Genomic DNA, 25,088 nt, shown 5'->3' with positions numbered 1-25,088 from the left:
AGGTAGGCTAGCCTGAGTCTGACTGGTGCAAAGCCACTCCATAAGCTTCAGGACTGAGCACAATCCAACACTTAACTATGGATTTTTTAAAATCAGGGAAAGGAAAGCTACACCGGGTGAATTTCTTCCTGTCCAAAGGCAAGTGTTCGCGGTACGAGAGTCCTAGTAGGGGTGGCAATTCTTCCAAACACGCACGGAGCTAAAGATGAGCTGGGAGGTGGCAAGGGAGCCTGTCTAAGGCACATTCCCGAAAGGCCTACAACTCCCGACATGCCTCCCTTGTTAAGGCATGCTGGGAGTTGTAGGCCTTACCCCAGGACCATAGGAATAACGAATTCCAGGCCGCGCGTGGTTACCAAGGTAACCGCGCAGGCTCCGCTCACAGAGGGCCGGCCCAGTACGTGCGTGGTGACGTCACACCCCACCTCTTCCGCGGCGTCTTCTGAAGCGCTGGTAAGGTGGGCCTGGGCGTGCTGCTAGAGGGCGTTTCCTTCCCTTATTAAAAATTGGTACGGCCGATATTTCTCTTGTTCCTGCAGGTAGGTGGACGGTCTCATTCAGACAGAAGGGGGGGAGAGGTGAATTCAAATTACCCCGAGTTGGGAGAAGTCGGGCGAGGTTCAAGCTTTCTGGGGTGTTGTTGGTCTAACGGTACTTTTCCAGGCACCTCATGATACTCTGGATGCGCTCCGGCTATGGGGCGGTAACGAAATGGAATAAATAATAACTTGAACCCAGGGCTGAAATTTCGCTTTTCTCCGCGGGGTCTAATCTTATGTGAAGAGTGTATAGCAGAGAAATGGGGAAGGGACCGAATATGGGGGTTCGACTGCTCTAGGGGGCGTTGGCCCCCTTGAAGCAAGCCCAGGTGGAGCTCACCAGGTTGGGGAAATTCAGAAGCGATACGTGAAGCTGCCTTTCACGTTGTTGCCCGAGTTGCAAACTATCAGCTGCAAGCCGTCAGGTCTCCTCTGAAGTAAGCCGCACTAAATTCAGCAGGTTTAACTCCTAGGAAAGGGTGCATAGAGTCATGGCCTTCCTAAAATGAAACGATTGACTTGAAAACGCTGCCTCCCAGAGGAGGTTGACTGCAGCATCTCTGCGGGAGTCCTCGTTCTGATCTTTGCCTTCTTCTAGTTAGTTTCTTCTGCAGAAAGATGATTCTGCTGAGTTGCAGCATGCCTCCTTTGAGTTACAGCCATGGATGCAGGAGAATTACAGCATCCTCAGTCCTGATGAGTCACTGCTTTTTCAGCCAGGAGGGGGTGCCTTCCTTGAGTGAGCATGATTTGTACTCTTACATCTAGACCTGTGAGGCTCTAAATGTCTCCAGCATGATTTCAGAATTTGTTCTTTTCCAGTTTCATACATTTAGGTTTCTGCCTTCTTGTCAGAGGCATAAGGTGGAGTAGTGGGAGTGAATGTGTTGGATTTGGTTGGGCTGCAGAAGTATATTTTAAAACCTTTTTATTCGCCCTACATTTTAAGGTTTAAATCAGTTTAATCCAGCTTTATTGATATTCTCAGTCTCATTTTGTTATTGTATTTTTGATTGTTTGTGTATTTATTGCCTATTTATATTGTAAGCTGTCCTGGGGCAATTGGATTGTGAGGGATGAGATAAAAATATTCCAAATAAAATAAATAAAAATAATAGAGAAGCATTTCAATATTTTAGAATGTTTTATAGTTTTACTGTATAAAAACCAGGAAGCCACAAAACAATTGGTGGTAAAAAAGAGGGTTATAGTTACACGGAGATCCCAGCAGGGACAAATTTGGGCCACTGGAGTGCCAGATTGGGACTCCAGGCTTGAGGATCTTCATCCCATCTTAAAGCCTAGTAGGTTTTCTTGTTGGTAGCAGATGTTAAACATATGTCTCCCAAGTGCATGATGTGGGCTCTAGTCCACATGGTTTTCCCCCCATAGCAGATCTACTTGTCCTTGGGGTGTCTCTCTTCTCCTGTAACTGATTAACAGGGCTGATCATCTTAAACATTATGTCATCTCAAAATGCGAGAAGTTTTTCTTTGATAACAATACACTTTCTCTTCCCTTTTGGATTTGACAAAATCACTAGGCACAATGCTGGACTTCCTGAAGCATCCGATTCTCCTTTCTGTGGATGTCAATGTGAATCTGCTGGTTTTGACTGTGTTAGGATTAATAAGCCGGTTGTGGGGCCTCTCCTACCCCCGAGCTGTTGTGTAAGTATTAAAGATACATTGCATTTATCTTTTTTTTCTTCTCAGCACGGTCTGTTTTCCTTTTCTGAACTGTGCGTGTCTGATACCACACATCTCGGGGTGCCGTTTCCCTCCTGGAGTACATGCCCGCTTTACAGAAGCTTTGGCCTTGCTTTGGCGTTCCCTGTGGGTTGTTTTCCTTGTTAGAAAATGATTGTTAGAGGATTGTCTGTATAATTTTCCCGGCCACCTTGGAAGTTTTCATACTGCAAAGTATGCTTAAAGTATGCGAGTAACTAAAGCTACATTAAGCTTCAAATAGGCAGCATGTTATGTTTTCATGAAACCCCAAATTGGCTGCTCCTGGTGAGTTGCCCTCCTCTTCCTGTGTCTAGATTTTGGGCCTCCTTGCAATTTGTAGTTTGGCTTGTAGAATGAGGTGTCATTTTGCTGCTCCGTTGTCTTCAGATGCAGTGTCCACTCCCGCTTGTTGGGAACCCTTGTGCAAGCCCCCTCCGCCCCCCCCCCCCGGCTCCCTGCCTCATCAAGCTTACCTTCTTGCTGCCATTGTCTCTCATTGTTTTCGTCCCTCCCATCTTACCGTGGCTGCAGCTTTCTTGCCGCTGGCAGCCCGGCTCGTTAATCCCCTCCCCTTGTGCTGTTCTGCCCCAGTTTGGCATGAGGTCTGAACCTCGCTGGGGTCGCTAACAAGGCACCCAGCCACCCTACACTGGGCTATACATGGTGCCCCCAAACTCTGACATTATTTGAAATGTGAATATCTGAGTAACTACATGTCCTAGGCAAACAACATTAAATAGGCTTCATGTTACATAGAAACATAGAAACAGCGCTAGCCAGAAGGGCCTCCCGGGCCATCTAGTCTGACCCCCGGCTCCAGCTGGCTCCGCTCATGACATGCCCACCGTGTGCATGTCCAGCCTATCCTTGAACACCCGCACGCACCGATGGGGCCTCAACCCCCTCCCATGGAAGCCCATTCCACCCCCTCGGGGTCCTAACCGTCAGGAAGTGCTTCCTGGCATCCAGACGAAACCTTGGCTCCCTGAGCTTGGCTCCGTTGGAGAGTGTCCAGCCTTCCTCTGCAGGGGAGAACAGGTCTCTGCCCACCTCCGTGTGACGCCCCCTCACATACCTGTATGTCGCCAACATATCCCCTCGGAGTCTCTTCTTCTCCAGGCTGAAGAGACCCAGTTCCCTCAGTCTCGCCCCATATGGCATCCCCTGCAAACCGGCCGCCAACCTTGTGGCCCTTCGCTGCACTGACTCCAACCTGGCTATATCCTTTCTGTAATGAGGGGCCCAAAACTGAACACAATACTCCAGTTGCGGGCGCACTAGAGTCATATAGAGTGGTAGTAATCCCTCTCTCGATCTAGAAGCCACACTTCTGGCTATGCAACCAAGGGTGGTGTTCGCCCTCTTGACCACCGCATCACACTGCTGGCTCATGTTTAGCCTGCAGTCAACCAGCACCCCGAGGTCCCTTTCACAAGTGCTGCTCTCCAGCCACTTGTCCCCTAACCTGCACTTATGACACCCATTCCTATGCCCCAAGTGCAAGACCTTGCACTTATCCACATTGAACGCCATCCTGTTGTCTCCTGCCCACTTCCATAGTCTGTCCAGATCCAAAAGGATATGTTGAACAATAAAAGATTTATTTATCAAAATTCGAACAAGAGATTCAAAGGGATGTAGATTTTATAACCGGTTTCACAAAGCTGCACAAATGTTCGATATGTGCACCGCCTGTGACACGACACACGTCCAGTCGGTAGTCCACCTCCAGCCAGACACGCTGTAGCATGTCTGGCGTAACACTGCGTAACTAACATTAGTTAGTTTTTACACGTTTTGTTAAAATTTGAGATCATTTGAGCGAGAATTGGCTAAGTTATTAGACTACAAAATGATGCCAGTTGTTTGGGGACACCCTGTAGGTTCAGGGTGATCTGTCAGCCACCCCAGAAACACCCTCACTGTGTCCAGATGTCGCCATAAGCCATGCCTGGTGAGAGCTGTTGGGAGAATTGGGTGGCTCACCGGCCCCCTCAGGACCACCCTTGTGCTGTGGGGACCACGTCTCCTCCTCCTCTTTGCTGCTGCTCTCCTCCGGGCCTGCACAGGAGGCAGGTGAGCATGGAGCTGTCCTTCCTTTCCTTCAGAACAGCCTTCCCCAACCCGGGGGCCTTCAGAGGCATTTGGACCGCAACTCCCACAATCCCCATCCTGCAGGACCATTGCCTGGGCATTCTGGGTGTTGCACTCCAAACGTGTCTGGAAGGCACAAGTTTGGGGAAGGCTACTTTAGAAGGTTCCTGTGGTCAGACAAACCCGTTAGTCAGCTACACCGAGAGCCCGGTTCCTTTACTGTTTACTGACTGAGACGCCTGCGTGCTTTTTTGTTTGTTTATCTGGAGATTTAGCTTTGACGAGGTTTACTACGGCCAGTTCCTCTCACTGTATATGAAGCGGATCTTTTTTCTGGATGACAGTGGCCCGCCCTTGGGTCACATGCTTCTGGCGCTTGGAGGTAAGCGGAAGGTGCGCTGAACTTCGCTCGATTTAGATGGTTCGGCAGAACTTCTTGCAAGTGCTCGGAGTGGCATCCCGGGGCGAACCCTTGAGAAAAGCCTTCCGTGTCCTAAAAACCTGTATTTTTGAAAAGTTCAGGCGGACAAATCAGAGTCAAGTCTGGAGGAAGGGAAAACCCCATGGACTTCCACAGGAGAGAAATATTGCTAGCGCAACGTGAACCCAGAAAAGGCTGCGAAATTGAGAATCGGATGTTCAGAAATGCGCTCCTTTTTTTTGTATTCCTGAGCACCATATTCTCTGTTTTCACATCCTGGTGGGGCAACCTGTGCATCCTGTGCATCTTGGTGCTGAGCCTGTTGAGACGCTTGGGCAGGGATGGTTTTGCACTGTGGTCTTAACCGAATGGTCCTTCGTGCAGCTTTCACTTGACGAAATGTTGCACCAAGAATACAATGGTCTGCCTTGTTCAAGGGCACAGTCTTGTGGATGCTTACTCAGAAGGAGGTCCTGGTGTGTTCTGTGGGATTTACTCCCTAGTAACATAGAAACAGAGCAAGTCAGAAGGGGTCTCCCGGGCCATCCAGTCTGACCCCTGGCTCCAGCCGGCTCCGCTCACGACATGCCCACCATGTGCAAGTCCAGGCTGTCCTTGAACACCTCACCGACGGGGCCTCAACCGCCTCCCGTGGAAGCCCATTCCAGACCCTGGGACAGTGATGGTGAACCTTTTAGAGACCGAGTACCCGGACTGCAACCCAAAACCCACTTAGTTATCGCAAAGTGCCAGCACTACAATAAAACTTGAATACTGAGGTTCTAGTTTGGGGGAGGGGGGAAATTCATACATTAACATCTTTTGTCTTAAAAGAAAAATACAATAACCGAGCTTTCAGTGATACAAGCAGCTTTTTATTGAAAGGTAAAATTTGCATTTGGCATGCTTTTGCACAATTAATGTGATCTTTGCTGTTGTATGCATGCTGATAATTTGTCAAACCTCGGCTCATATTTCGTTTCAATTTTTCTTAAGAAAACTCAAAGCTAAAATCTTGTGTGAATGAAAACGAATGTATTAAAACTCACAGCCAGTCCAAGCAAATCTATATATATCCTTGGCAGCGCATTGACCGGCCATGCGAAAGCTTGGACGGGTCGTGGCTAATGAGTCGCAGCTTGTGACATCATCGCCTGGCGCCGCTACTCCTTTCTGAGCACGCGCATGGCCCCCGTGTGCGCCGTTATCCGATGCTCGGCTGCTGGGGCGATGCTGGGGCGACTCGGCTGGTGTGCCGGCAGAGAGGGCTCTGCGTGCTTTGCCCGCTGTGGCACACGTGCCAGAGGTTCACCACCCCTGCCCTAGGGGTCCTAACTGTCAGGAAGTACTTCCAATTGTTGAGCAAGTCACTGCATATGGATTCCCCACTCTGTTTCTCTTCCCCGTCCCATTCCTACTAGGCTACTTAGGTGGATTCGATGGCAACTTCCTGTGGAACAGAATTGGGGCAGGTAAGAGGTGTTTCTGAGTCACCTTCCGTTTCTGCAGTATAGAACAGCTTGTGGGTCACTCTGTGGATCATTCTTCTGGAGGTTCGATTTCACAACAGAAAGCGTCGTTTTGCTCTGACCTGGTGGGCTCAGTGCAACAAGCCACCACAAGGTTGTTGAATCAGGGGTTATGTTGTGTGAAGCCAGCCACAGTAGCAAACTGTAGTTTGTTAACAACCCACACAGAGAACCCCTGGTTTGTTGCTGGACAGTGAACTTTGGGTTGTTGGTGATTAACAAACCATGGTTTGTAGGCACGGCTGGGTTCACACAGCGCGGCCACCTTCAGCTCTGCAGCAACTTACACTTAACCTGTGATTGCCCTTTTGTGTGAAGCAAGACTCTCTGTGGTTAGACTGAAGGTTGGAAGCTTGACTAGGAAATAGATGTGCCATCAGCTGACTTGGTATCAGCCCCTTGCGGGCACCAGTGCCACTTTCCAGTACATGATTTTTAAATCCAGTGTTCTTTCTGCCTCTGTTTTAAGCATCATTAGTGCTGCAGCTGGAGGGCTGCATTTCGCACATGTCAAATGCCTGCTTTAGGCTCAGGTCGGCCTTTTCACCTGAGACTGGGAAGGAGCCTCTCTTCTTGAAACCTTGGGGCGGCTGGACCCGTGGGCTGGCTCTGATAAGGCAGCCTCTCTGGGATCCAGAAACAAGCCTTGAAATTATAAGAAGCTGCATCTTATTTTGCGTGTCCATTTAAAATTAAATACCTAAAGATCATTTGATCAGTTGGTTGAAAAACTGAAGAAGAGTCTTAGGGACCTACGACAGCTGCCTTGCAGTGAGTCAGACCCTGCATCTGTCTAGGCCTATATTACTTGACACTGACTGGCAGCCAAGCCTTCGCATTGTTTCAGGCAGGATTTTTCCAGTTCTGTCTGGAGATGTCAGGAATCGCCATTTATGTAATTCAGGGCTCTGCATCTACAGCCCTTTGCTTAAAATGGAAGCAAGATACCAGCCCGCATGGTTTTGAATAGGATGCTGATATGAACAGGAATATAGGAGTAAGGCCCTGGGCTGACTGAATCCTGTAGCGTGAGCACAGACTGGCAGCCATGGCTCTCCAGGGTTTCAGGCAGGAGCTGCCTGGAAGTGCTGCAGGCCAGACCAGGGACCTGTGTTCACAGTTCGCCGTCTGAATGTCATGGCACAAAAGGAAAGAGGCTCAGTGGGAGGAAGAATAGCAAAGCCGGGCATAGCTCCTCGGGGGCCAAGTTCTTCAAGATGCAGATCGAACGCAGAGAGGGCCGCCGCCGCGTTGTCAGCGAGGGGTGGCGTTGTTGCTTTCTCTCCCTCTCGTTGCCCCTCATTGTCTCCAGTGCTCGTTGCGGTGCCTGACTCTTGCCCGTCTCGCGTTTCTGTTTCAGTGTACAGCCCCAACGTGCCTGTGTGGGCCCTGCGGCTGCTGCCGGCCACTGCCGGCGCCCTGTGCATTCCTCTGGCTTACCAAATACTGGTGGAGCTGCAGTTCTCACACGTCGTTGCTCTCGGGGCCGCTCTGCTGCTTCTGTTGGGTAAGAAATCGACCTCCTCTGCCTTCCAGGTGGATTGAAGGTGGGCAACTCGGGGCCCTCCAGGGACTGGCCAGGGCTGATGGGATTGTAGGCCAAAAGCCCCCCAGCACCTGGGCTGCCTGAAAAGCCCTGATAAATTCTACCCAAGACTGGCTAGGCGGTGCTGTGGTGAGCAGCCAGAAGGGCTTGGGCCAGGTCTCCCAGCTGCCCTGGCGCTCCTGTAATGTTCATGATTAATAACAATTGTAATAAAATACAGGAAACTATCATCATGTGATCAATATTAAGCGGTATCAAATATTAAGGCTATATCCTACCTAATTTCATTGCTGGGGGAGGAAAATTTAGTGTGGCTGCATTTTTATTAATTAATTGGCTCTCCAGCTGAAAAGACAAACTTCGATAAACTAGAGTGTTTATTTTCAAAATAGTTCTTTTGTTCCCTGACAGAGAACTCGCTCATCACCCAGTCGAGACTGATGCTCTTGGAGTCCATGTTAATATTTTTCATCCTCTCGGCTGTTTTATCCTACCTCAAGTTCTACAACACTCAGAAGCAAAGGTAAAAAGCTCCTTTCTGCGAAGCCATTTGGCAGAGAGACCATCCTGGTTTTAGGACAAAGAAACAGAGCGAGTCAGAAGGGGTCTCCCGGGCCATCTAGTCTGACCCCCGACTCCAGCCGGCTCCGCTCATGACATGCCCACCAGGACATGGGTAGAGATTGAGCTGGGAGGCCTTTGTGTTGGGTGAAGTACAAGTAGTGGAATCGTATCTTCTTGGGTGGCTGTTTAGCTTTCCCAAAAAGGTCCAGGGCAGCACTGAAGCTCCAGCTGAGATCCTGAATCGGTATTAAAATTCACTGTGCACATTCAGTTGGTATTTTAACCTGCCCCTTTTCTAGGATGGCCTGATGGATTTCTCCTGGCTCTTTAATGGCCGGCTGAGACCTGCAGTTGATCGAAAGCTCCTGTCACGATTGGCATTAAATTTCCACTCTTTTTCCACACCCCCCACCCACCCCCTCCTCCCTGCCGGCTTGCAGACTAGATTAGAAGGGATCCAGAAAGCTTGACACGGTCTCGGGGTACCTGAAGCACAACAATCATATTTTCGTACTGCCTCAAAGACTTTTTCTCAGAAAACTAGAAAAAGGGTTAGGGTTAGGGCTGAAATCCAGGGTAGGGTTGGGGTTCGGAAAACAAAGGTGCTAATGATGTTTCTGATGGCTGGAATGCGACCGGAATTGCAAGATACAATGAGGTGGGCAGAGAAAACTCCGGAAGGTGAGGAGTTTAGGAATCGCTACAATGCACTGTGAAAAATTTTGGGTTGTAACTGTTTGCCTGTAACCTGTTGATAGATCCTTTCCCTTTTTCTTTGCCTTTTCCAAGGTACTTTTCGGCAAGATGGTGGTTCTGGCTCTTGCTGACGGGATTTTGCTGCACCTGTGCCGTCGGGTAAGCCTGGGCGTTCCCCTCCCCCTTCCTTCCTTGATCTCATTTCCCTGCCTCGCCAATGCGCTGGACTTTCCTACCATTCAGGTGAATGTATATACTTATATGCTGCTTCCCCAACATGTCTTTAAAGCAGTTTGACACATAAGGAAGGTGTGATCTACAATTGTATAAACCAAGTATAAAACCAGAGTAAAATGAATATGTATATGAACAGAGGGGGGATCCTGCTAGGGAGGAATGGCCAAAACGTGGCTTGAACAGAAGCTCATCGGGACGGTGAACAATGGTCCAGGTCACACATAACGCCACGTCACCTTTTGGTGTCATGAAGTGGCACCACAGCTGGTCTCCTGCTCACATGGGTCCCGTGTCCCTCTAGCACAGCCACGAGGACAGCACAAGCTTCGCTCCCATTTTAAATCGACCCTTAGTTCAGTGTTACTGTGGCTAACTTAGTGAAAACACTCAGTGAAAACAAGCCAGCTTTGTAAACTGTGGCTTGAAGTAGATGTCTTTCTCCTAACCATACATAGCAGTAGCCCCTGTTCATCTGGCGTCAGGAAACATGACAAGGCCCAAACTCCCTGTTGTGGCATCCAAAGAAGAGTGGGAGCTTTGTGAGCCGGAGGGCTCCGTTGTGATGCTAAACCACGGTTTAGGAACCTTCCCCAGAGCTGTTTCACACCTCACTTTTCTGTTTCTCTCAATGCCTCATTCACAGGGTGAAATATATGGGTCTGTTCACGTATATCCTGTTGTTGGCCGTCGCGGGAGTCCACTCGTGGCACTTGATTGGTGACCAGGCCTTGACCAAAGTAAGTGCCAGCTGGCAACCCAGGCACCCCTTTGTGGAGAGGGCGTGTATCGTGTATCCCAGAGCGCTGGAGGGGTCCATGCGACACTGTGGGTGGGGTGTAGGGGGGCCGAGGCTGAATGCTGGAAGGTGTGTACACAACGTTTACAGGGATGTGAGGGAGCCCAGAGACGACACAAACATTTGCTTTTGCTGAAGTTTCTAGGCCGAGGTGAGAGGTTTATGGTCCTTGGAGCTGGCCCTTCCGTTCTGTGGTGACTCAGCAGCCAAAACATCTGGAGGATGATAGCATCACTGGGAAGCAAACTTAACTCTTTAGGTGCACACAGTAACCTTTTTGCCTCTTTCCTCTTAGGCTTCCCTGCTTGCTCACTTGCTAGCCAGAGGGCTAGCCCTTGTGGTCATCCCCGTGGTCACCTACCTGTCTTTCTTCTACATCCACTTGGCTTTGCTTTATCGTTCGGGGCCCCACGACCACATCATGAGCAGTGCTTTCCAAGCAAGCCTGGAGGTGAGGAAAGGACGACGGACTCACGAGCTGCTTTGGAAAGGGGACTTCTCATCAGAGCAGCCGGAAGCTTTTAACCTTCCAAAAACTTGGAAAAAAAGTCTGCTTCATGAGCACCTGTTTAACGTTGCTCTGTGCTGACTTCCGGAGGGCCCCGGCATTCTGAGTCAAAATCCCAGGGCTCCCATCGTCCAAACCTGTCTGATTCCTGCATTATAATTTCTGTTTATTTTGAATATATTCCGTTCAGGGCAGGGCCATATCCCACGTGATTTGGCGGCCATCTTTTTGCCTGAGGGAAAAAGATTCCATTGGTGACAGGGCCAAAGGAGCAAGTTTGAACGGTCGGCTTGCTTTAACTTAAAAGTGCTGGTGGCTGCGCTTTGGGAGGGACTTTTAGTGTAAAGAAAAAGGTACAAAGCAGGGGAAATCGCCACAGATCGGTGGTGGGGGGAAGGGATTGGAGCCAGAGGGATGGGGTGGCCCTTTGGGGGAACACGGAGAGGTGGATTTGGCAGGCAGAGCTGAACACGGAATAGGGTAGGCCTAAAAGGGGGCAAAGATGAAGGGCCTGATCCCTCCCTGCCTGAACTTAACACTCTCCTGCCTTCAGAAGGAAGCATATCAGCCTCTGGAATAGAGCAGTGCAAAACAGCTTCCTCATTTCCCGCAATCTGCACGTCCAAGGCTGCTGCATAGATGAGAACTTTTGGCAGCTTTTCCATCTCCCAAACGGTCCAAAACAGGTCTCAGCTTTTAAAAAGTCCCAAAATATTTTTCAAAATGTGTATTTTGGGAGAAAAAGATTTAGATATGCCAGTGTGTTGCGTGCAGGTTTAAAAAGTGCTCTTTAATGTGGAAATGGAGCATCAGATTTACTGTTGAACGGTGCTGGAGAGGAACGAGTTGGAAACGGGTAGGGGAAAGCTGGAGTCCCGAGGGCACTGGGCTGAGGCAGGTGCTGGCAGTGCATTGCCAGTGCAGAAGAAAATATATCTCTTGCACCAACGTTTGACCTCGTGCATGGTTTTCCATTTAGCCAGAGAGGGGACAGCACATTTGCTGTCGGCCAGAAAGGCTTGGATTCGGATCTTTACTCACGACTGTAAGCTAAGGGCAGGCCTCACGTTGGAGGCTGTTTGGATTGTTCTGGGGTGTGACTGAGAGCAGCTAAGAAGATGCGGAGTGGGCCCTTCGGCTTCATGTCTCGTGTGCTTTCCAGGGAGGGCTTGCTCGGATCACTCAAGGCCAGCCTCTGGAGGTTGCCTATGGCTCCCAGATAACGTTGAGGAACGTCTTGGGCAAACCCATGCCTTGCTGGCTGCATTCCCACAAAAACACTTACCCGATCAGGTAATCAAAATGTTTCTTTGTTCTGTGCAAGGGCGACCCAGAGAACCTCCTGTGATATCGGGTAACCAACCTCGGCACCCCATACTTGGCTTATTGCCGGGGGTAAAATCTCCCAGAGATTTTCCTTCTTGAAATCTGGCGAGTTTCCAAAATGGCCCTTGGATCGAGCCTCCCCCTCGACAGCTGTGACGCTCACGGCTTGTGCCACACCTGCGCACTGGGCCCTGATTCCAGAAAGGGCCATGGGGGCGGATCCTTCAGTCTGGTTCGTGTCTGAGGCGCTTGGTATTTTAGAAGACGATTCCTTTTGTTTGGCTTTCCCCTGTTTTAGCATATCTTCTTCTCCTGAATAGTTAGACCGCGTTCCATGATATCCCATAGTGGTATTTTGACACCGTATGTGTGTTATGAAAATAATTTTATTCACACCTCTGGATAAAAGGCCACTAAGGAGTAGTGGCCTGAAATAGCACCTTCTCCCTTCAAGTCTGTCTGGATTTCAAAGGAGGCCCACCGCTCTGTAGAGCCATCATCTGGGGGGATGCAAGGGTCTTTTTGGTGGGTGCCCCCACAACTTAGAACTTGGTGCCAGGAGAGGCTGGATCCCCCCCGCCCCCCCCCACTAGCAAGCAGAGCTGCTTTCCTCGAAGCAGGCATTTGACGTATTGAGCTCTTGTGTTTCTTTCTTTGAGTGTTCTTTTTAATTACGCTTTTCAGTTGTTTGTATGTTACGTTTTCATGACAATGTCATTGAAATCCCTTCAGTCTGGATTTCCATAGCACCGCGGATGCAAGCTTTTGGCAGAAAGGCCAGATAAGAATGAAATAAAATGTTTTAATGGGACAAATCATTGACAAAAGACATGCCCACGTATCCCTCCAGTTCTTGTTAGGCTGCAGGTCACCCTCCCCATGGGCTAGGACTGATGTGAGTTTCCGCACTGGTTCCGTTGCCCCCTTTCTTTCTGTAAAGTGCTTTGAGAGGTTGCTTACACCCGAGGAGTAATTGGCAGCTGCTGCAGTAGGTGTGTATGAGAGAGAGTCCTTTTATTCTGCGAGGGCTGTTCCCTCTCTCCCCGGTCTGTTACCGAGCGAGATACTCGGTATTGCAGCTTTGCATCAGTTTTCAGGGCCTTGGTCGTGTGATTTCTCGGGAGAATGCCCTTCCCTTAAGTTTTCCTCTCCCCTTTCAACAGGTACGAGAATGGGCGCGGCAGCTCACACCAGCAGCAGGTGACTTGCTACCCTTTCAAGGACGTGAACAATTGGTGGATCGTGAAGGATCCTGGGACGTGAGTAAAGGGATTCCTCCGGATTGGGGTCTGTCAGGGCCCTTGCCTTGTGGGTCCCCACCAGGAAGCAGCTTTGAGGGGAGAGCATGGGGAAGGATGTGGGGATTGCAGGCGGAGTGCCGGGCTGGCCTTTCCCAGCCTGGTGCTCCCAGGGGGTTCAGCCCAGTGTATCTGCGAGGTGCCAGGTTGGGAAAGGCAAGCTCAGTCCGCTGGCAGGTTTGAAGGGCTGGCGTCGCCTGCCCCGTACTTATGGGGTGGGCGTGTGCGCAGCCAAAGCTAGGCCGGTTGATGGGCTAAATGGATGTGCTATTCAGCACAGTCAGCTGGACCCACGTGGGCTTGGGGAACGGCGTGGGAGGGGCCCACAGACTGCATTCCAGCCTCCGTGAGCTGCGGGGTGTCCCGCCCTGTTCTGGAATGCACCCGAGTTACAGCCGTGCAGCCTTCCCATGGCGGAAGCCTCAGACCCACGGAATGGGATACTGGGCATGAAACCCAGCTTCCCAACATCGCCAACTTTTCTTTTTTTTCCAGAAGAGCAAGTTTCTAGACCTCATGGTTGTGAGAACACACTTGGAACTGTGTAAAGCCACTCTGGGCAAAGCTGGATGAATTGTGGCACATGGCAGGGCCCTCACTTCACTGCATCCCCCCCCCCCCCCACGTGGATCATTTAGCCTGTGCTGCATCATGAGAGAAAACAGAGCCCAGTGCTGTGGAATGGAAGCAAGGGACACCTGATTGCATTGCCCAGTCCTCAGTCCCTGCACATTATTCAGACCGATGCTTTAATGGTCGAGAGTCGGGATTATTTTGCAGGGTTGCAAATTACTATTATTTTTTAGCTCAGTGACCAGCAGGTTTGGTGGATTGCTTAGTGCCACTTCATCCAGCAGGACACCCTCCAAATGCTGTGGACTACAATTCCCAGCATCCCCAGCCAAAACAGCTGGCTGAGGGATGCGGGAGTCGCATTCCAACGCACCTGGAGGGCGCCAGATCAAGCCGACCGAGGCAGGCAGAGCGTGTCCTGCGCTTGATGCGGTGCAGCTTCTGGCAGTTTGCAAGCCGGCAAGTCCCACGAGCAGCCGGCCAAATGGCTGATGGCTCCAGAGGGCTTCGGGGCCCGTGGCCCCCGGCCCAGCCCTGCCCTGCCCTCGCCCCAACCTCGCCTCGCGCCACGGCCCTTCCGCGCGCTCCGCTCGCCTCCCCTCCTGGCCTCGCCCCTCTCGGCCTGGCTCCGGGAAGAAGGCCGCCACAGCCCGCCTCTCCACACCTGTCCAACAGGCAGCAGCTGGTGGTGAGCAACCCGCCGCGTCCGGTGCGGCACGGCAGCGTCGTGCAGCTGGTCCACGGGATCACGGCCCGCTACCTCAACACGTGAGTCCTCCGCCCCCGCCCCCCCGCCTTGGGCCCCCCGCCGGGCTCAGACTGGCCTGGCCTGGCCATTAGCAAGCTGCCCGCACCAGTTCAGCCAGTCCAGCTCGGCACTGACATCCGGCCAGCAGAGCCAGGAGGCCGGCGGCGAGGCAGGAAGGGGTCTTCGCTCCCCGTCTCTCGTGATGCTCGAATGCTGTGGCATCCTCTCCTGAAGGCCACGTCTGGGGATTCAGGACGGATGGAATTCCCCTCCACAGCGTGCTTCCCCCCGCCCCCGGTTTGGGTGGTTTATTTATTTATTTTTATTTAAAGCTTTTCTAACCCATCCACCACTAGCGTCTTACAATGAAAAGGGAGGAGGGGGCCGATGGCTGCTAGTCCTGGGGGGTTCATCCTGTCTGCAGCACACCTCTGTCCATCAGTTGCTGTGGGGGAGTGCCCCGTGCCCTGCTTGTGGGGTCCCCAGGGCCACTGCGCAAGCAGACTGCTTTCACAATCCCCACATCCGCACCCTCGCGAGGGGCTCCTCCGGGCCCTTGCTGTTTCGGGGGCAGGTGCCTCAGAGGTGCGCGCTCCGGCTGGACGACCCCTGGCCAGCTGGGTGTTGTGGCCTGTAGCTGGCCACAGTGGCCAGTGGTCGAGGGCTCCGAGCTTCCGCAGGGACACAAGCTGCTGTCAGAGATCTCTCTGGTGCCCGCAGAAGCCTCTGGAAAGTTTGCAAGCAGGACAGGTGTGTGCAGGTAGCTGCAGAGGGAGACAGGTGGACCGTCCCAGACCTGTGGCCCTTTACCAGAAAAGCTTTGAAGGGCCAGCCCAGCACTTGGAATAGACTCGGAAACGGACTGGGGGCCAGTGCGATGCTCTCTGTGCGCCGCACGGCCGCATCCCTCACTACCCGATTCCCGAGCACGCCTCCATGATGCAAGCGGAGAGGCAGATGACTGGATAGAGGGGCTCCGGGGAGCCTGCGGCGACTCCCGTTCCTGCGTTCTCTTCCCAGGCACGATGTCGCGGCCCCTCTGAGCCCTCACTCCCAAGAGGTTTCCTGTTACATCGATTACAACATTTCCATGCCGGCTCAGAACCTTTGGAGGGTGGTAAGTCGGATCTGGGACAAGGCCTGCTTGAAGCCGGCAGGGCTCAGGGCATCTGCGCGGGTGTTGCCGTCTTTCCTGCTCAGGATTCCGTGCGCACCAAGAGAGAGGATTTTCCGGGGAAGCAGTCTCCTTGGCAGTCTTTCAGGATCTGCAGCGGAGGGATTGCCCCCTCCTGCCTCCACCAGCAGTTCTGAAACACAGAATCCAGGCAGCTTTCCGGGCCTTTTTGGTAGTTCTTACTACCTGCATCACTGTCGGGGGGAAAAAACCTGTTTGCCCTGGATGTCTTACCTAGCAATCCAGTTTAGCACTTCTATATTTAATTTGGATCCGGAAAACAAGAAAAGCCCATGTCACAGGGTTGCTTTTGTGAGGGCAAAATTGAGAGGAGGGGAACAATTATGTAAGCTGCCTTGATTTCCTTGATTTGTCTGCAGCCTAAAGTTGCCACGTTACTTTCTGCCCCGAAGTACTCCACAGGCTCTGGACGGTGTTGCCTGGCCTGCTCCAGGTGCCAGCGGGGGGTAAAAACCAATTAACAAAATGAGAATAGCACCCCCTTCTTTCAGGGGGCCTTTTTGCCCTTCGGGAGGAGTGAGGTGTCCCTCTAGCGATACTTCTGGGTGTATCTCTCATGTTGTGCAATTCCTTAAAAACAAGGAATTTTTAAGGACAAGTTGTTGATGCAGATGATGAAAATCGATACGAGAGTCATAAATGCTTGCAGTCAAAAAAGCGGATTTTTCTAAGCGAGTGTTGGAGACAAGCGCAGGCATCCTGGGCATGATGCTAAGGACTTTAGCAGAAAGGGCTGTGTTTTCCAACAACTGAAGGTCCTACCTGGTCCCACATGGCTCTTTTCTAAAAACGTGGTTACAAAAAATTGACTTCAGGTAGAAGCATCATCAACCCTGATCCTTTTGTTGGAATGAGATATAATGGGAATGCATAAATCGGCCAATTACATAAAAAGAGATCTTGAAGTTAAGAAATTCTGCAATTCTGGGGAAGAAGAAGGTACTCTCCTTTCACAAGCTGTCTCTTTAGTCCTCCCTTTTCATATAGCGGCCTAAAGTAGTTACAGGCTGCATCAATTCTGTGTTGAAATTCCGTCCTTCAGGTGTTAAACAGTGTAAGCACAGAATACCAAAGGAGAAGGCAGTATTGATCCCATGGAAGATCCGTCTGTCTGTCCGTCCGTCTCTGCCTCAAACCCACATAATGATCAATGAGCTCCCATGGTAACTTTCCATTTCAGGACATTGTGAACCGGGACTCTGATACAGACGTTTGGAAAACGATCCGGTCTGAAGTAGGGCTTGTCCATCTGAACACTTCAGCAGTGCTCAAGGTAGCTGGGTTTTGGCAAGCAGTCCCCCAAAATTTCCTGGAGCGCATCAGAGAGAGAGACGGTGGGCTCCCTCGTCTGCTGGTGCTCGCTTTCCAGTTTTAACCAGTTCGCGTCTCGCATCGCGGTCCTTGCTCTCGTCTAGCACAGAGGGTGGAAATGCACCACACTCGTTGCGTCGGAGCTGGCTGCCCTCGGCTCCTTCCTCACTACTCTCTTTCTCCCCTTCGTTTCTGCTTCCTCAGCTCAGCGGAGCGTCTTTGCCTGAGTGGGGTTATCGGCAGCTGGAGATTATCGGGGAAAAAACGTCCAGGGGTTACCACCAGAGCATGTTGTGGAATGTGGAGGAGCACCGATATGGGAAAAGTCAGTTGAACCTACACATTCATGCAGATCTTCTTTCTCAGAGCAAAGTGGAGCTGCTGCTCCGGAGAGCCGCGGAGGCTGTCCATCTCGGCTGCAAATCGCAGCTTCGGTGGAATGCTTTCCATGGGCAGCACCCCGCACTCAGTCGGTTAGCCTCAGCCTTTCCTACCCTTTGGACACGCACGCACGCACGCACGCACGCACAGAGGTCTCATCACAAACACATTTCTCCCAGCCCTGCTCCCCTCGGGGCTTTCTACTTCTAGCACTTGTGAGGGAAATCACTTGCATGTCTCGGCTCTCTTACAAGGTCACAGATTAGGGAAGGCAAGGAGAATCCAGTGTGGCGTCGTGGTGAAGAGCATGGGACTGGGACTCAGGCGATCTGGGTTCGAGTCTCCGCTCGGCCATGGAGCCCACTGGGTGACTCTGGGCCAGTCACAGACTCTCAGCCCAACCTACCTCACAGGGTTGTTGTTGTTGGGATAAGATGGAGGAGGAGATGTAAGCTGCCTTGAGCCCTTTGCAGGAAAATGGCAGGATATAAATCGGAAAATAAAATAAAATAAAAATCCCTGGCCAAGGGAGCAACATCCTTACCTCTGGCCTCTCAAGAGATCAGGAGAGCTCCCTGAGTTTTCCTGGATGCAGCCCGCAAGGCGTGCATCTGATTTAATGCTGTGAAATGCAGGAAGTTTTTGGAGCGATCCACAAAGCCCTTATCGGCAAGTGGACGCGATCGACTTCCAGGAGTGCTGTAGCAGTTTGGGCTGCCGCTTGTTGTTGGCACAGAAACGGATGCTGCGATCGAGCTCACCGTCCCTCTTTTTCCGCTCTCGGTCCTGTGGTTGTATCTCTGTCTGTTTTGCGTTCTTTCAGGCCACGAGCAGAAAGAGAGAGAGGTGGAGTTGCATCTGCCCACACAGATCAGCATCAGCCAGAATCTCAGCTTCATGGCCAAGTTCTCAGAGCTGCAGGTGAAAGAAAAGGAGCTGGGAGACGAGGGTGCTTTTCGGGTGTTCTTCAGTTCGTTTAGTTCTTTCTTTTGTTGTTTTTTTAACGATCACTTGCATACATTTGTATGAAATGCAGAGTTTTCTAGCAAAGATGTCTAGTTGTATCCACATGCATAGCTTTAACAAAAACAGCTCAGATATTGAAATAAGTTTCTGCTTGGAGGTGGTGTTTTAGGTTCTGGTGTCAACAAAGCCTTGGGCTCATCAGCACTCCATGCAGGAGCCACGTATCTTCTTTACTTTTTTCAGTTTGTATCAGTGCAGTTTTTTCCTTGAGTGTTGCATTATCAGTCTTCTAGCTATTCGAAGAACATAGAAATCACTTCATGTGGACCGTTCACTGATTTCTGTGAAGCAGGCAAATACTTCAAAAGCACTAATTTTGTAATCATCAGCATATATTAGTGAGAGGTATTTATCCATAAATATTGGTGATATTCATCAGTATATAGTAAAGGCAAAATGTATTGCCGTACAGCCTCCCCTAAGCAATAACATTGCCAAAACGTGTTTAAAAATAGCAAGGATCGTACTACAGCGCCAGCGATTAGGTTGATCAATGCATTGCTTATTAAAGCCACGGCGGCGTCCAGTAGGCAGGAAACCCACCTTGGGGCTGGATAAGACACGGTCTAAGCTCCAGAGATGTGACAAGCGTCTTGAGGCACCTGTGAAGGTGCCTGGAGCAGTTTCTCAGGTTTCCAGGTGAGCACACAGGTGCAAAGGCTTTGGGGGATTCCCATAGCAGCCTGTGCTGGAATAAGACGTTTGCGTTCATTTTGGGCCTGGCTTCTTTGTAGCTCCTCCCTGTGGAATCCATTCCACAAGTCAGATGCTGTGGCTTAGCACAGAATTGCAATGCTCTGCTTCCCAGTTCTCAAGTTTTTCAGTAATTTTAGTTTGGCGACGGAGTGGAGAAGGGTGTGGAGAAGAGTGCCTTTGCCCCATCCCCTGCAAAGTGTATCCTGGGACAGGGCTTAATTTATTGTTTAGTTGCAAAGTCGTGTCCGACCCACCGTGACCCCATGGACAACACTCCTCCAGGCCTTCCTGTCCTCCACCATCCCCCAGAGTCCACCCAAGCCCACCCCCACCACCCCAGTGACCCCATCCAGCCCCCTCGACTTCTGCCGTCCTCTTCTTCTTTTGTTCCCAGCAGCCGGGTCTTCTCCGACGACTTGTTCTTTCTCATTATGTGGCTTAATATTCATGATAAATATGAACTCTTAAGTCAGCACATAGATCAATTCTTCCTTTGCAAGGCTGAGCAGGTCAGGCTGGGAACGGATTGCAGTCTAAACGTTCTCAATTGTTCTGTTCTAGTGGAAGATATTAACTCTGAAAAATGAGGATACAGAGCACAAGTACAGCTCTTCTCCCTTGGACTGGATCACCATGGATACCAACATTGCTTACTGGTTCCACTCCACCTCGGGGGTAACTTATTTAAATTACTTATGCGCCGTCCTGTAACACACGTTCCTGGAACTGCTTTGGACGGGGCTGAAGAACCCCAGGCATGCAGACTGCCCACAAATCTGGCCCTCTGTGCCCAGACCCTTCCCTTCCTCCCACCCGCCAGTCATGATTTCTCGGCTTTTGTCTATTTCTCCCCTCCAACACACACACTCTAAACAGGTGAAATGCCTGTTCTAGTGAAGGCTTTCAGCCCTGTAGGTTTGGAGGGTCCACCTTCAGCTCCATTCACGGCTTGGATGCAGCTCCCCAAGAGCTGCTCCAAAATGGAATCTGGCCCTTGGCCCCAAAGAATTTCTGCCGCCTTGGCTTGCATTGTGTTACGGCGTAGACAGAATGCAAACCACACATTCGACAGCCACGTTGAAATCAGCACAATTGATTAAAATAGATAAAAACAGGTTGAAGTAAAATACAGGGCAGAGGGACCACGATCCAGAGAGCGAAGGAGTAAGACGACAGCATTACTTAAAAGGCCTGGGAAAATAAAAAGGTATTTTATTGGCCTGGCGTTGAGAAAACATTGGAGCAGGTGCGGGGTGGGCCTTCCTGGAAGGAGCATGGGGAAGCCATGGGACCCGTCGGAGACGCGCCGAAAGTCTCCTGGGCTGCTCCTTGAGATGGCTCTTCATCAGGAGAGGAGCCTTCCGCGTCGATCTTTGCACTGTTAGCAGGCCTAGACGCACGCGCCTCCTGCGAGGCGGAGTCCAGGTCACCCTGGGAGGCAGTTTGTGCTCTTCACAGGCCACAGGTAGTTTTCCTCTTCCTACAAGTTTTACGAGCAGTGCTACAGGCTGACACAAAGAACCGAATGATGTGCTCCCGTCGTCACGAAATACATGCTCAGAGTTCCTTTTAGAGCAGGGTTATTTCTAATGATTTTAGGCTGCCTTCAAGGGTGGGTGGGAGATCTCCGTGACCAGCCCTCGGCAGAAAAAGGCACCCCGAGGGGTCTTTTCACGCTGTGCCTTCTTCCTGATGCTGTTCAGGCTCAGATCCATCTTCTGGGGAACATGGTTACCTGGACCTCTGCCAACGCGGCCACCGTGGTGTATGTGACGTTGCTCTTGGGGTACCTCCTGCGAAGGCGGCGGAACATCCGGGACATCCCTGAAGGTCCGTTTTTTACAGAAACACCTTTTGTGGGGGGCGGGGTGCTTTGCGGTGTTGGCCCCATTAGAGCGAATAGAACAAAACCTACCCCCAAAAGTCTTGACTGTTCCTGTAACTAATGGCTTGCCTTTCCCCCACCCCATCCTGGTGAGCTTTCCCCCCCCACTTCAGCCCTGTATGGCCTGCAGTCTGGGGTGGGACGGGACGGGACCCTTGGCTCCCAGGAGTTGCCCCAGGTGACAGGAATGGCCGGGTGGGGGGCCGCAGGTTCCCCATCACTGCTGCAGTTTCAGGGGCAGATGCTGCTGCTGCCTTACCAGATCCTGGAAACGCAGCCTCCGGCCCGCTAAGAGCATCTGCCATCCCATCCAGGGCACCAGGGTGGGGTCCGTTTCCCCCCCGTGGCTGGGTGAAGCCAGCCGGCATTAAAGGCTCCTGAAGTTGGCTTTGAGTCACAGGGCTTGAACTCGCAGGATCTCGGGGCGGTTCTGCGCAGCAAACGGCTCCCCAGGACTTGGCGCATCCTCCTCTTGGCCATGTGAGGGCGAGCACAAGGGGGTGCCCCGCTGGTCCTCTGCTTGGGAAGTGCCCGAGAATCTCCTGCCTGTATTTTCGGCCGGTTGAGCACCCGTGCAGTGCTGCCCGCAGGGGCTTGGCGCACCACGCAGCTCACCCGTCCGGGTCCAGCGCTTCCGTGCCGGGCGATCTCATGCGGGCCTTTTTCTGTCTTGGCAGAGGCCTGGCAGCAGTGGGTGCTGGCCGGAGGCCTCTGCTTGGGCGGCTGGGCGGTGAACTATCTGCCCTTCTTCCTGATGGAGAAGACGCTGTTCCTGTACCACTACCTGCCTGCAGTCACTTTCCAGATGCTCCTGGTCCCCGTGGTCCTGCAGCACACGAGCGACCACCTTTGCAGGTACGGGCCGCGGTGCGGGCTTTGCCGACTGCTTTGGGGTGCGGAGGATCGCAGCTACGGAGGCTGATTTCTCGGCTGGGCCCGGGGCGCCGCCTCAAGCGCCCACGGCTTCGCTCTCCCTGCCCTGCTCCCGTGGGCTCTCAGGCCAGAGTGCATTTGCATGGACTTCTCATCTGAGCGCAGTAAAATCTGACTGGATCAGGCCTTCGTGCCCACTCATGCAGACCCATCCTGAATGGGGCCGGCAAAACTGCACTGTTTCCATGGCTGAGCCTGTGCTTCCCTGGAGAGCAAACGGGGACAGCGCTGCTTTTGCTGCCAGAGGACCCAGCTAGGGCTGAAAGGTCTCCCCTCTGAAACCCCGGAGTCGCTGCACCGTCTGTTGGCCAGATGGAAATCCAGTCCCCCTGGGGCCTTCCAAGGTTGCCTAGGCTGACCCTACTTTGGGGGCTTTGCAGGGCTTCCTCACCTGCCTCTTAATTCCAAGAAGCTCCAGTGTCTCTCGAGGCCGCTTCCGGCAGGAGGAGCATGAAACTCGAATGTGCCGGCAGCGCGCTTGTGCCTCGGGCTCCCTCGTCACCGGCACGCAGCCCGAGAGTGCCTCAGAACCAGATCTGGCACTCGCCCCGGAAGATTTTCCACCCGGGCCCGACCACACTGCGCAAGATGGGCCGCGGCGGCATGGGCCTCTCCCGACGGGGCTGCTCGGGAAGCGTTCCTCCCATCAGCTGGGAGGGAGCAAGGGCGGGCGAGGGGCCCATCCTTCGACCCTCCTGGCTCCGCACCGGATGCCTTCGCTTCAGGGTCGCTCCCCCTCTCGTTCCCACCTTGGCAGGTCCAGGCTCTCCAAGAGCATGCACAGCGCCTTCGTGGTGGCCTGGCTCTCCGCCGTTTACCTGGCCTACCGCACGTTCCGGCCGCTCACCTACGGCGAGCCGCCCCTCTCCAAGGCGGAGCTGCAGGCCCTGCGCTGGAAGGACAGCTGGGACATCCTCATCAGGAAGCGCTCGCTGTGAGGACGTGAGAGTGCCGGTGGCTGTGCGGAGGACCGGGTGCGGCCAGCCCAGCGAGGGGTGGCGGGGATGGGCCCGGCCCCACAGCCCCCCCCCCCCAGCATCGCTCTGCCTCCCTGGATGAACGTTGGAGCGCCAGCGCCGCTCTTTCTCCCAGGATATTTCTGCTGCAGAGGGGAAAGGGTGGCCAACGCACCGTCGCCGGCTGAAGGAAGTGACTCTGGCAGCAGCCCTAACCACCCCACTCTGAATTTTGCCCTTCGCCAGTGCAGTGAAGGTGTCCCCGAGGGAGGGGCTTGGGGACCTGGACAGCCTGTGGAGATGCTGCTCGGCCCGGCCCGTCTTGTTTTGGGGTGTGGATGCCCCCAACGGGAACGCTTCTGTGGCTGGAAACGGGGAGGGGGGAAGGTACTGATCAAAGGCGCCCCTCGAGGGCTGGGTCTTGCTTGTCCGTGTCTGAAGAACCTGTTTGCCGAACAGCTGTCGGTCACAATGCAAGGCAGCCTGGCCCCGGGGAGTGGAGAAGCACTGGCCGTGTCTGTCCCCTTTCAGACCAGGGGAGAGCGCGGAATCTCTGGACGATTTGCAGTGTGCGTCTCAAGCTGAAATAGGAAGGTGCCTTGGCTCGAGAAGGGCTGTGCCCCAAAAGCAGGAGGAGGGCACCTCTGCCTCTCTTGAGGAGAACGGCCCGAGCCACCTCTCAGCAGGCTGGTAGTTCTGGATGCCAGGTTGGTGTCTTGCGGAGAGACCGGCTGGCCTGCCCCACATGCAAGGCGGCTGGGCACTGCACACAAGCAGCTGCGTTCACCCGCGTGCCACGAGCCGCCTCTGCTTGGTGGGAGACTGACACAGCCCACCTTCCTGCTGCCAAAAATCCGTTCCAGAGAGCCAAGGAAGCCCAGGGCGAGACTGGCCTTCCCGTGCATTGCAGCCAGCCCCTCCTCCAAGTCACACACCCAGGGGTCACGCCAGCAAGCCCCCTCCAGCACAGAATACACGCCCCGTGGCCGCATCCACAGAGCGCTTTTCTCCTCAGTAACGAGGGCACCTGCGTCAGCCCCCGCGAGCCAGCTCAGCTAAGAGGGGCAACGGTGCTGTTTCAGCAAACACCGAGGGGGGATCCTTTCAGCAACCCCAAACCGTGTCTGTCGGGCAAGTGCTGGGGCTCCAGCCCCTGCGGGAACTGCAGTGACCATCCCGGCTTCTGGTGGCTCGGGGCAGCTTTTCGAAACAGATGCAACGGAAAAGGGACCCGCAGCTGTGGGTGGGTTTGCTTGCCTTTTATTAACGGATAAAGTCAAAGTAACCGTGCGGGGCTTGGATTACAGCAGGGATTACAGATGCTTTTTCCCTCCTCACCTGCCTAAGATTTTAAGGTATTCTATAAAGTCACAACTGGAGTGCAAATCAGAGAAAAAAAGCACTGCCGTCTTGCCGAAGCTCAAACCAGACGGCTTGTTTGGAAAGACACACCTGAATGGGAGTGCAGGGGAAGTGGGAGTGGGGCGAGGCGTGCAAGGACGTGGGAAGCAGGCCCCACAGAAAGCAATGCGCCCCGTCAGTCACGAGCCCTTCAGTTCACTGATTTCCATGGGCTTCGCAGCTCAGCCCACTGCGTGTCCATTCGCATCCTTCCAGGGTGCTGAGCTGGACAGACCCGGGATCACAGCCTGGTTGCCGTGGCTGCTTCCCACGTGGCAGGATTCAGCCGTGCTGGCGAGACAGGGGGTGCAACCTGCACACGGTTCTGGGCACAGAGGGAGGTTGGGCATTTCCTGCCTCGCTCTCCGAATTCCTTCTCCCCAAGAATGCAGGACTCTGATTTTCTCAATCTTCCCTTATCTGGGTTAGTTGGTCAGCGAACGAAAGCTTATTTATATACCGTCTCGTTTGTGTGGCAGAGGCGATGGCTGCCTGCGCCCCCGCCTGTATGCATGGGCAGGCAACATGGGGCACGCCTGCTCTTTCAGCTCTGGGCCCGTGGGGGGACGGGCAAAGGGCCCCATGCCTCCCTTCGTCTCAGGCGTGGCAGCCCACCGGCTTGGCCTTTGGAGTGAGGCGGCAGCCTGCTTTCTATTTCTAGCCGGGGATCCTCTTTCTTCCCCACTCCAGTTTACGGGG

General features: G+C 52.9%; 1 protein-coding gene across 4 annotated transcripts; it reads left to right on the top strand.

The window, feature by feature from the left end:
* Positions 1 to 397: 397 nt before the first annotated feature.
* POMT1 (protein O-mannosyltransferase 1) lies at positions 398 to 24,374 on the top strand. Of its 4 annotated transcripts, none has more exons than XM_044439920.1 (20): positions 398 to 453; positions 2,083 to 2,209; positions 4,639 to 4,745; positions 6,206 to 6,256; positions 7,674 to 7,820; positions 8,271 to 8,382; positions 9,213 to 9,278; positions 10,000 to 10,093; positions 10,448 to 10,603; positions 11,823 to 11,953; positions 13,150 to 13,245; positions 14,533 to 14,625; positions 15,626 to 15,722; positions 16,981 to 17,073; positions 17,316 to 17,436; positions 18,316 to 18,413; positions 19,776 to 19,889; positions 20,918 to 21,044; positions 21,777 to 21,954; positions 22,790 to 24,374. In XM_044439920.1, the coding sequence occupies exons 2-20, from the start codon at positions 2,088 to 2,090 to the stop codon at positions 22,968 to 22,970; spliced, it is 2,184 nt and encodes a 727-aa protein (XP_044295855.1). In that variant the 5' UTR covers positions 398 to 453; positions 2,083 to 2,087; the 3' UTR covers positions 22,971 to 24,374. The 4 variants fall into 4 exon arrangements, with proteins under 4 accessions (XP_044295855.1, XP_044295854.1, XP_044295856.1 ...); XM_044439919.1 differs by having other exon boundaries at positions 446 to 539; XM_044439921.1 differs by lacking the exon at positions 398 to 453 and adding an exon at positions 464 to 509.
* The last annotated feature ends 714 nt before the right edge of the window (positions 24,375 to 25,088 follow it).

This window comes from Varanus komodoensis, unplaced genomic scaffold, assembly GCF_004798865.1.
Source record: "Varanus komodoensis strain SLA01 unplaced genomic scaffold, ASM479886v1 scaffold36, whole genome shotgun sequence".
NCBI lineage: Eukaryota > Metazoa > Chordata > Lepidosauria > Squamata > Varanidae > Varanus > Varanus komodoensis.
Note: the sequence above shows the minus strand (reverse complement) of the source record. Positions and strands in the feature narration are given on the sequence as shown.

Bases quoted from the DNA above. Each gene is read 5' to 3' on its own strand.
- POMT1 (XM_044439918.1), top strand. From the start codon at position 1,158: ATGATTCTGCTGAGTTGCAGCATGCCTCCTTTGAGTTACAGCCATGGA. The intron at 15,723-16,980 runs GTAAGTCGGATC...TTTCCATTTCAG, and splicing joins CTCAGAACCTTTGGAGGGTG to GACATTGTGAACCGGGACTC. The intron at 21,955-22,789 runs GTACGGGCCGCG...CCACCTTGGCAG, and splicing joins ACGAGCGACCACCTTTGCAG to GTCCAGGCTCTCCAAGAGCA.